This window comes from Heptranchias perlo, chromosome 41 (assembly GCF_035084215.1).
Source record: "Heptranchias perlo isolate sHepPer1 chromosome 41, sHepPer1.hap1, whole genome shotgun sequence".
Classification (NCBI taxonomy): Eukaryota; Metazoa; Chordata; class Chondrichthyes; order Hexanchiformes; family Hexanchidae; genus Heptranchias; species Heptranchias perlo.
This window is the reverse complement of record NC_090365.1, coordinates 4,110,354-4,122,364: the sequence shown is the minus strand read 5'-3', so window position 1 is coordinate 4,122,364 and position 12,011 is coordinate 4,110,354. Positions and strand designations below refer to the sequence as shown.

Below are 12,011 nucleotides of genomic sequence, written 5' to 3'. Positions count from 1 at the left end.
ACTTAGCACATTGCTGTTTGTGGGATCTTGCTGTGCGCAAATTGGCTGCTGCGTTTCCTACATTACAACAGTGACTACACTTCAAAAGCACTTCATTGGCACTTTGGGACATCCTGAGATCGTGAAAGGTGCTATACAAATGCAAGTTCTTTCTTTCAAGCTTGAGTTTTAAAAGTTTGGTGATTGCAGGTGATTGAGGCGGGTAAATAGTTCCACTGTTTTCAGGCCTAGTCCTCTTTTCAGCTTCTCTACAAAGCGATACAGAGGAGACACTTGTATACAAACAGGTTCACTGGATAGGGATCAGGGACAAGAACCCTGGCTGATCTTCCCCGTCTCCAGATCAGGGACTCGGAGGCCAATTGTAGGGCAGACTGGGGATTAAACTGGGCCCATTCCTGGTCTGCATGACCCAGTACCACACCACAAGTTGGAACCAGTCATCGATGTAAAATAGCAAACATTTTCTGCTTGGGACTGTTGATAATGTTGCGTTGACTTGTTTTGCACAGAATCCTCGGAATATCCCATCCTTCACTCAATGGATCATGATCATACACAATGGGACACGAGCTTGAGATGTTTTGTGAAATTCCTCTCTATTTAAGGGGAATTATTGGTATCTCCCTCCCCCCAGCAAAATCTTTACAACCTCCCTCCAACATATTGGAATCATGCAGCACAGACGGAGGCCATTCAGCCCATCGTGCCTGTGCCGGCTCTTTGAAAGAGCTATCCAATTAGTCCCACTCCCCCGCTCTTTCCCCATCACCCTGTAAATATTTTCCCTTCAAGTATTTATCCAATTCCCTTTTGAAAGTTACTACTGAATCTGCTTCCACCGCCCTTTCAGGCAGCGCATTCCAGATCGTAACAACTCACTGTGTAAATTTCTCCTCATCTCCCCTCTGGCTCTTTTGCCAATTACCTTAAATCTGTGTCCTCTGGTTACCGACCCTTCTGCCACTGGAAACAGTTTCTCCTTATTTGCTCTATCAAAAGCCTTCATGATTTTGAACACCTCTATCAAATCTCGTCTTAACCTTCTCAGTTGTAAGGAGAACAATCCCAGTTTCCCTAGTCCCTCAATGTAACTGAAGTCCCGCATCCCTGGAAACATTCTAGTAAATCTCCTCTGCACCCTCTCCAAGGCCTTCGCATCCTTCCTAAAGTGCGGTGCCCAGAATTGGACACAACACTCGGGCTGAGGCCTAACCAGTGTTTTATAAAGGTTTAGCATAACTTCCTTGCTTTTGCACTCTATGCCTCTATTTGTAAAGCCCAACGATCCTGTACGCTTTTTAAAAAATAAACGGCCTTCTCAACTTGTCCTGCCACCTTCAAAGATTTCTGTATGTGAACCCCCAGGTCTCTCTGTTCACTGGGGTGCCCTCTCCCCCTCAACACATTGGGTTGGATTCTCCGCTCCACACGTTGCCTGGTAAACAATAAACTTACATCGTTCTCCGATGTGCCGCAGAGGCTGCAGGATTTGCAGTCAATGCACTGCCAACGATAGGTCCTGACCGCGGCTGACATATTGACTGTGAACTGCAGACACGATGGGTGCCCTGGGGAAAAGACAATCAGACCCAATCAAACACTTTGGATTAGAAAAGGCCTCCAGATACTCAATCAGTCTCCGCCCTGCAGCTACGATCACCTTAAGGTCAGGGCCAGTGTTTCTATCTGGGGGTCTTACTTAAGAGGCGTTCCCCTACCCTCCCCACTTCAATTTACTTCCTTCTCCTGAAGGGGGCGATGTACACCAGGTTTGGTTCCACACATAGGAACAGGAGGAGGCCATTCAGCCCCTCAACCCATTCAATTAGATCATGGCTGATCTGTATCTTAACTCCATTTACTCGCCTTGGTTCTGTATCCCTTAATACTCTGGCCTAACAAAATTCTATCAATTTCAGTTTTGAAATTTTCAATTGACCCCCAGCCTCAGCAGCTTTTTGGGGGAGAGAGTTCCAGATTTCCACTATCCTTTGTGTGAAGAAGTGCTTCCTGACATCACCCCTGAACAGCCTAGCTCTAATTTTAAAGTGATTCCCCCTTGTTCTGGACTCCCCCCCCATGCTGACAGCCTTGCCCGAGTGACCACAGCTGACTTGTGCCAGTGGGCTATCCGCTCGTGCGTGGGACCCTGTGCACACCTGACTCAGGTTTCAAGTACCGTCAGGCGATAGCGATCGGGAGCAGGAACCCTGGTTGATTCCCACACTTCCCCCTCGACGCACAGGGGCCCCGAACTGCTCCCCCAGCTGAGATTAGCTAACGTAGCTCAGACTCCGGGGATTGGACCTGGGACCCTCTAGTCTGTACGGCTTGGTTACAGTTTGGAACAAGAAAAAAGACAGACTTGCATTTATATAGCGCCTTTCACGACCTCAGGGCATCCCAAAGCGCTTTACAGCCAATGAAGTACTTTTTGAAGTGTAGTCGCTGTAGGGAAACACGGCAGCCAACATGTGCACAGCAAGATCCCACAAACAAACAAGGAGATAGATGAGCAGATAATCTGTTTTAGGTGTTGGTTGAGGGATGAATATTGGCCAGGACGCCCAGGGATTGAGATTGTGTAACTAACGGTAAGCGGTAATATATCCCAGAATAACAGCTGCATATAGTGACACCACTATTCGGAGCAATGAGTCGGCACTGCTGCTTATTAGCTGCTCACCTGTAGTGGGCTTCACACTTACTGTGCAACGGATACTGTACCTCGATTTAAAAATTCTTATACTTCTCATCAGTCCTGGGGTCCCACTGCTGATCACAAGCGAGTGACCCCTGGTAGAAAGTCCATGTGCCAGATTGTCGGGTGAAGATGGTGGGTGGAGGGTCAGGCTGGGATGTGATGCCCCTCACAGTCGAATATCCACGCAGCGCTCACTAACCAGGCTTACACATCGAAAAAAGCATGCCTGGGTGAAGTGCGGGGAGGGTGTTGGCCCTGGTGGAACTGTTCCCAAGCAAGATGGGACATCCTGAGGAGAAGAGGGGAGAATGTCGGGGAGAGTGGGGGTGGGGGGGAGAGGACTGGGGCAAGACCTGGAACACGGATATCAGACATTTAGGGATATTTAGCAGTGACTTACGGAGTTAGAGGATGTGTTGATTCACTGAAAGATGCTTGAATGAAACTCAATGAATTACTAATGAAATTTTTCCTTATCACCTTGAACAGAGCTCTGAACTAAATAATGCACTTCACAGGCAGCTGGGAGCAGTTACTCAGAATGTTTAAAGCTGGACTCTCCTTCCCCTGTTACTTTATTTCAACCTATTAGTGCCCGAGAGAATAAATCTCTAATAAAATGAAAGGAGCTGCATTGTAATTTCAGTCAGCTTCATTCCTGAGGATTTACAATCACGATTCGGCTTAACTGGAATAAATTCAGGTTTCCAAAAAAAAACTTCCACATGTCGGCCCCAGCAGTGATGACGTCACTGCACCTGGGGTCAGAGTGCACGAGAGCGATGGTGTCACTGCGTCTGGGGTCAGAGTGCACGAGAGCGATGGTGTCACTGCGTCTGGGGTCAGAGTGCACGAGAGCGATGGTGTCACTGCGTCTGGGGTCAGAGTGCACGAGAGCGATGGTGTCACTGCGTCTGGGGTCAGAGTGCACGAGAGCGATGGTGTCACCGTGCTACGAGTCCAGCACATTTCCTCACTTCATTTGCCCCGTTCCCCTCTCCCATCCAATTTTCTCCCCTCCCCTTGCTGGGGTACAGTTCCACGGGGCCTGGCAGCCCTCCGGTCCCTCGCCCAAACAGCGAGCTATCCGCCTACAGGGGCATCACAGTCTGATCCTATCCTCGGCCAACGTCCATGCATACACACACACACACACACACACTTTCTAGCAAGAATCAGTGGATAATGGGTGGGAACCCTGGCTGATAACTCAGGGTCACTGCAGCTAATATCAATATCAAATCTAGTAGTTTCACCGTGTGGGATTGGCTCAGTTTCACCAACAAACGGCTCAATTAATTCAAACTTTTGAAAATAAAAATTATTCATGCAGAATCAGGCCTTTAATATATCACCAATACATTTTTAAAATTGAACTGCAATTTCAGTATTAATGGATGATTTAATTTTATTTTAATTGCCCTGTTTTAAATAGATTCCCTCCCCCGTATAAAGTTCCCATCCCCTGCTGCCCATCCCTCCTCTCCAACAGGCTGTTAAAGGGACCATACACCTGGAGTAAGACTGGACCAGTGACCCCGAGGTCACAAGTTCAAATCTCACCACAGCCCGAAATCAAACTCATTAAAATCTGCTCATTTCTGGGCAGGCGTAAGGGGGAAAATCACTTACAAAAGCTGTTAAAAGTCCCAAAGGGCTCAGGGAGAATCTGCCACCCCTCCCCTACAATACCCAGTCTAGTTGGCAAACAATTCCACTCTTGATGCCCTGCCTGCAAAATAGGGCTACGGCAATTTTGGTGGTTTTTCCACATCCTGAGAGCAGACTTGAAGAATGAGAAAATTTCCAGGGCTATGGGAAAGAGTGGGACTAATTGGATTGCTTCTTCAAAAGAGCTGGCACGGGCACGATGGGCCGAATAGCCTCCTTCTGTGCTGTAGGATTCTATGATAGGGGACAATTTTAGCCTAGCCCGCCCACCGGGAAACTGAAGTCAACAGAGATTAATATCGACCGGGGGTATAAAGCCAGCGTTCCCCCCCCTCTCACCCCCAATCCCGTGGGATCCCCGCCCGGTGAGTTAGGTTAAAATGATCCCTTTATGATTCTACATGCGGCAGGAATCAAATCTCCTTTCTCTGAATGACGTGAATCGGGTCGACGGGGCCCAGAATCATTCCACACAGTTTAGATCGAGGGTGGCTGCTCGACACAATTATATCGAATCCCAGCACAATGTCCCCCCTGGTCCCCATGTGAAAGATGCTTAGTTCTTTTTTTATTATTTTAAAAATTTTGTTCAAATTTTAATTTGATTCGATCAGAAACAGTTGTACGGGAGCTGACCCCCATGTACATATTCTGTGTTCTACCGGTTCCTTGTCCCTTGCAGGCTTTTTATAATAATAATAATTTTTTTAAAGATTTAAATCTCACATAATCAACTCCAGAAAACAGGGCAAGAAAGCCAGGCATCATTTTATTTCAAGGATGCAATTCCCATGCACTAAACCAGACGTTTGATGTGCTTCTGTGAGTAATATGACCTCGAATCATAAGTATTTCAACATGTAATATGCTCCATATGCAATAAGTGTATGTTTTAAATCATTCCTCTTTGATTATTTTTGTTTCTTAAAGGGGAAGGATACTGCACCAAATTGTCCAAAATATTATAATGACCAGTGGGCATCCTGTGGGGTTGTTCGATAGCAGTCGGGATGAAGCGATTTTGCCTCAGAGGGAATTGATGTTGCTGTACTCGATTTTAAAATTCTCACCCTTGTGTTCAAATCTCTCCATGGCCTCGCCCCTCCCTATCTCTGTAACCTCATCCAGCCCAAAAACCCTCCAAGATCTCTGCGCTCCTTCAATTCTGGCCTCTTACGCATCCCCAATTTTCATTGGCGGCCGTGCCTTCAGCTGCCTGGGCCCTAAGCTCTGGAATTCCCTCCCTAAACCTCTCTGTCTCTCTCTCTCTCCTCCTTTAGGACGCTCCTTAAAACCTACCTCTTTGACCAAGCTTTTGGTCACCTGTCCTAATATCTCCTTATGTGGCTCGGTGTCAGATTTTACAGTGATAACGCTTCTGTGAAGCGTCTCGGGATGTTTTACTACGTTGAAGGCGCTATATAAATGCAAGTTGTTGTTGTAGGTACAGGTAATGGGATCTGGAGCTTCGAAGCTCCATCTAGTGGTAGACGTGTGCAGCTTCAGGCGTGACTGCATGTCACGGATCGGGGATGCCTAAAGATTGTATAACATTCATGGTCAATTTAATGTATTATACCTTTCTCAGGTGGCCCTTGTTAACCTGTTTAATAGCATGGAATGGTTCACTAGAGGCTGTGAGGGGCAGCTATTTGCCCAGCTGCTATCCAGATGTGCCAATAGAAAGCTCAGCTCCATGACATCATGGATGAGGTGTGTTCATAATCTGCCCCTCCCCCATCAACTGATGATGTCACCGAAATAAAACTTGATGATGTCACAGTAGGAGGAATACAAAATGGCTGCTTTTACCTGCCTTGAACTATCACTATTGGCAAATGGCATAGTATTTACAGCACAGAAACAGGCCATTCGGCCCAACAGGTCCATGCCGGTGTTTATTCTCCACATGAGCCTCTTCTCACCCTACTTCATCTCACCCTATTGGCATATCCTTCTATTCCTTTCTCCCTCATGTGTTTATCCAGCTTCCTCTTAAATCCATCTACACTATTCACCTCAACTACTCCTTGTGGGAGCGAGTTCCACATTCTCACCACTCTCTGGGTAAAGAAGTTTCTCCTGAATTCCCTATTGGATTTATTGATGACTATCTTACATTTATGGGCCCCTAGTTTTGGTCTCCCCCACAAGTGGAAAACACCCTCTCTATGTCTAATCTATCAAAATATACATACAAAGATTTTGCTTTTCTTTGTTCTTGGGACCCAGGTGACATTGGCAAGCCCAGCATTTATTCCCCATCCCAAAATGGGGAGCGGAGGGGGGGGTGCGGGGGGTGGTGGGGGAACAGGAAGATAAGAAAAGCATTTTGAGTTGTGAAAATGTTGACTTGTGATCATCTTCTAACCCTGCCTCCGTGGATTGCCAAAAGCCCCCTCCCGCTCCCCCGCTCCCCCCCTCACTGTCTCTTCAATTACTCCGCACCAGTGAGTTTGCTCATTTCTGCGGATTGGGTAAATTCACTGGGTGAGCCCATTGCTGATACAGACTCCCTGCTGCGACCGAAATATAATGAATCACATCCACTCAATGGGTTCGCTGATTGCAAATCAGATTAAACGTGAAAATGAATTCAGTGCATTAGAACTCAGCCGAGCGGGCGGATTAACTCCTGCAGTGGTAGGACACCATTGCGAGAATGCCATTTCTCCCCCCCACCCACCACCTCTCTCCCACCCACCCCCACCCCCTCCAATTTTTCCCAAAGGGAATGATAAACGGCACGCTATTCTGCTGGTTTGATTAATCACATATCTTCGCTTGTTATAGCACTTGTTGAAAATCGCCCTCAGGGAAGCCAATTTTATCTCATGGTTTGGCCACTGACGTACCCAACAGGCCAATCAGCAACACTCACGGCATTCCTATTTTTTTTCTGAATGATGTTTCGCTCACAAGATCCCTGTTTTGGTCCCACTGTCACCCTCCCAGAACCCCGGAATCAGCAGGTGGCTCTGTGACAGCAATGCCTGCTGTTCCTACTTGCACCAGGTGTGGCGCTGTAGCCCCTCTCAGCCTGTTACAACAAACACAGCTAAATGAAATGGGGGGAGGGGCTGAATGTCTGTGGTTGGGGGGGGAGGGAGAGGGGGAAGGGAGGGAGGGACGGGGAGGGGAATGGGAGGTTCTCCCAATCGCCCGTCGGCGGGAGAGCTGCAGGAAACCCTGGAAAAAACAGTGTTTACAGCATTTCCAGCGGAAATTCAATTTCCTTCAACTAACCATGATTATTTCCTGCATTACAACAGTGGCTGCACTTCGAAAATACTTAATTGGCTGTAAAGCACTTTGGGACATCCTGAGGTCATGAACGGTGCTATATAAATGCAAGTTCTTTCTTTTTTATCTTTCACGAGCAATGCCACGGGGGTTCGACAATAATATATTATTATAGCATGCACTTTCTCTGTGTTACACTTACTTCCTGTCACACATTCCCTGTCACGCTTTGTGGCTATCACCCCATTTATTATAAAAGTGTCCTGATCCCAATGAGCAACACCATATGATATATGATACATTTTTTATATATTTATATATAAATATATACTAGTTCATATCTAACGTTGCCTCCTTTCCAGTTTTAAACCCAACAGTCTGCTTTGTTAGGCAGCTGACTAGAAGTTGCTAAATTGTAAATTAAAATATCTGGTTTTAAATTAGAAGTTCATTTTATTTCTGCGTCTTCTGTGAAAAAAAATATCCTTACCCAGTGTTTAACCTCTGAAACAAGACATTGCAATGCTCAGTGCCAATCTTCCCTCCTACTGTTCACAAGGACCACTTAATCCCCGTTCTTAAAAGCTAATTACATAGAATTACATAGTATTTACTGCACAGAAACAGGTCATTCGGCCCATCTGGTCTGTGCTGGTGTTTATGCTCCACACGAGCCTCCTCCCACCCTATTTCATCTGCATATCCTTCTATTCCTTTCTCCCTCATGTGTTTATCGAGCTTCCCCTTAATTGCATCTTTGCCAGTCGCCTTGACTACTCCTTGTGGTAGTGAGCTCCATATTCTCACCTCTCGGTTTCTCCTGAATTCCCTATTGGATTTATTTAGTGACTATCTCATATTTCTGGCCCCTAGTTTTGGTCTCCCCCACAGGTGGAAACATCTCCTCTACGTCTACCCTATCGAACCCCGTCATAATTTTAAAGGCCTCTATTGTTAATAAGGGCAGAGCAGTTCCCACTCCTAGTGGAGCTGAGCCTCCATGTAGCTGAGTTCCTGACTTCACCCCTCCCTCCCATCCAGTGCATTGAGCACATTTGCTGCTGCATTGAGGCAGTGTGGGGACCACTGCAAACACTTTGCTGCTTTTACATCAATAATTTGCCATCTATGCCAGCCACACAGTGCCCCCCAGTGCCACACTGTAATATAAAGGGGTAAATCCCACCCCACTCACTCGGTGCCCCCCAGTGCCACTCTGTAATATAAAGGGGTAAATCCCACCCCACTCACGGTGCCCCCCAGTGCCACTCTGTAATATAATGGGGTAAATCCCACCCCACTCACTCGGTGCCCCCCAGTGCCACACTGTAATATAAAGGGGTCAATTCTACCCCACTCACTCGGTGCCCCCTCAGTGCCACTCTGTAATATAAAGGGGTAAATCCCACCCCACTCACTCGGTGCCCCCCTGTGCCACTCTGTAATATAAAGGGGTCAATTCTACCCCACTCACTCGGTGCCCCCTCAGTGCCACTCTGTAATATAAAGGGGTAAATCCCACCCCACTCACTCGGTGCCCCCTCAGTGCCACTCTGTAATATAAAGGAACAAATTCCCACCCCACTCACGGTGCCCAGAAGCCAGTATTTGACTGGTCCCAGGAGAGTCGGGCGGAGTACAGAGGCCTCGTCCGACTGTCTCCTCAATACAGACCGACACCACATGGGGGCAGTAAACAGGCGAATGGGCCACTTAGAGGCCGCTTGAATTGTGTGCTCCTGGGACCCGAGTAACCAATGTAGCAATGGGCCTTAAGTGTTGCTTAAGTGTATCTTAAATGGGTTAATGCCTAAAAATATCACACAAAGGAATGTTGTACAAGCTGTTCACTGGTTGGAAAATATATTATTGGGTACAGAGAGATAGAACACGAAATCAAGGAGGTAATGTTGAACTGGTACAAAACCTTAGTTAGGCAGTAGCTGGAGTATTGTGCGCAGTTCTGGTACCCGGTTATAGGGAGGATATAAAAACAATAGGAGAGAGGCAGGTGTAGATTCACTCGAGGGATGAGGAGGGTCACAGTTTTGAAGAGATCCTTAAGAAGCTGGGGCTTTTTTTTCACTAGAGCTGAGAAGGTTAAGGGTCAACCTGACAGAGGTCGTCAAGATTGTGACGGGTTATAAGAAGGTAGGCCTTTGCCCGCCCTTCTAGTGAGGTAGGTCACGAGGAAGTGTGTGGGAGAGGGGGAAGGGCCTGGGGGGGGGGGTGACTTGCTTTACCTCCACCCTCTCCTCAAATTCTTTAGCCGCCGCTCGTCAAACACCCGGATGGCAGGACCAAGGCTCCCGGCCGAGGAACTGAGGGCATGAAAGTCACGGCATGGCACAGAGCCTGGAAACACCAGCAGGACATGGCAATGCACCACCTTCTCACACATCCTGTTTACATCATGTTGCCTAGTTTAGTGGCTGAATTCCTCATCAACTTCTCTTCATGTTTGATGTTCTCTTTGATGTTTCCACTAGCGGTGGGGGGGAGTCCAAAATTAGGGGCCATAAATATAAGATGGTCACTAATAAATCCAATAGGGAATTTCAGGAGAAACTTCTTTACCCAGAGAGTGGTGAGAATGTGGAACTCGCTACCGCAAGGAGTAATTGAGGCAAATAACATCGATACATTTAAGGGGAAGGTAGATAAACACATGAGGGAGAAAGGAATAGAAGATTTTGCTGATAGGGTGAGATGAAGTAGAAAGGGTGGAGCATAAAAGCCAACATTGAGCCAAACGGCCTGTTTCTGTGCTGTACATTCTACGTCATTCATAAGATTCTGACCTCATCTTAAAGTACCAGCCAATCCGAGAATCTCAACACACATGAAACCGGAAATCTTTACACCTCGTTAAGGTCACAAACAATGTCACTGGATAAGTCCACATGTCTGACCTTCCATAAATATACAGACCTTTGTTGCTTGTGGAACTCAATAGCAAAGAGAAACAGGAGCCAAAAACCCAGCGACGGATGAAATACTTCAAATTAACACTTTTCGTTGTCGTTAGCTGACTTCCTATATTAACGAACAACTACAACTTGCATTTATATAGCGCCTTTAACGTAGTAAAATGTCCCAAGGTGCTTCACAGGAGTGATTATCAAACAAAATTTGACACCGAGCCACATAAGGAGATATTAGGACAGGTGACCAAAAGCTTGGTCAAAGAGGTAGGTTTTAAGGAGCGTCTTAAAGGAGAAGTGAGAAGTGGAGAGACGGAGGGGTTTAGGGAAGGAATTCCAGAGCTTAGGGCCTAGATGGCTGAAGGCACGGCCGCCAATGGTGGAGCGAAGGAAGTGGGGGATGCGCAAGAGGCAAGAATTGGAGGAGCGCAGAGATCTCGGAGTGTTGTAGGGCTGGAGGAGGTTACAGAGATAAGGAGGGGTGAGACCATGGAGGGATTTTCATTTTCTGACGAGCTGTATCATGTGGAACTGTATTATGTGGAACTAAGTCACATGGAACTATAACATGTGGAACTATATCACATGGAACTATACCGTGTAGAGCTATATCACATGGAACTATACCGTGTAGAACTATATCACATGGAACTGTACCGTGTAGAACTATATCACATGGAACTGTACCGTGTGGAACTATATCATATGGAACTGTACCGTGTGGAACTATATCACATGGAACTGTACCGTGTAGTACTATATCACATGGAACTGTACCGTGTGGAACTATATCATATGGAACTGTACCGTGTGGAACTATATCACATGGAACTGTACCGTGTGGAACTATATCACATGGAACTGTACCGTGTAGAACTATATCACATGGGACTGTACCGTGTGGAACTATATCATATGGAACTGTACCGTGTGGAACTATATCACATAGAACTGTACCATGTGGAATTATATCACATGGAACTGTACCATGTGGAACTATATCACATGGAATGGTACTCTAGCACAAGTCACCATGTCGAAACGAGGAGGAATGCATAAGGTGTAAAACATAGTCTCCCTGTAACGATATTTTCACACTGCAGCTAAACTCTGCCACCAATCGACAGCCGATCTACCGAAACAATCCTCACCACCAAGCTCGGTGCCAATCGCCCGGTGACCTGCCAAACACGTCATTTCTTATTCACCACACAAAGGTGCCTCGATTTTTCCTGAAGTTGGAATAATTCTGATTGTAAGTTTTTGTTTGCTGTAAAATTAATACTTTAGTGGTTTGTGCAAATCACAACTAAAACACCCCATCCCCCCCCTCAGGTTGGATTCCCCCCCCCCCCCCCCCGCTGCAGGGGGGTGGGGAGCTCAGTTAGTAAATGCACCGGCTTGATACCGAGTAATTCACACCAGAAACTACCGTCTTCCAGTCCCTAATCTCTGCTGAGGTTGCT

General features: G+C 46.7%; 1 protein-coding gene across 1 annotated transcript in view; it reads right to left on the bottom strand.

The window, feature by feature from the left end:
• Window positions 1–12,011, bottom strand: part of LOC137305962 (zinc finger protein neuro-d4-like) — a 63,108-nt gene that overhangs the window by 7,845 nt on the left and 43,252 nt on the right. The window contains exon 10 of the mRNA XM_067974933.1: window positions 1,459–1,571. Coding sequence (XP_067831034.1) covers window positions 1,459–1,571 — 113 coding nt within the window. The remainder of the gene's footprint in view (window positions 1–1,458; window positions 1,572–12,011) is intronic.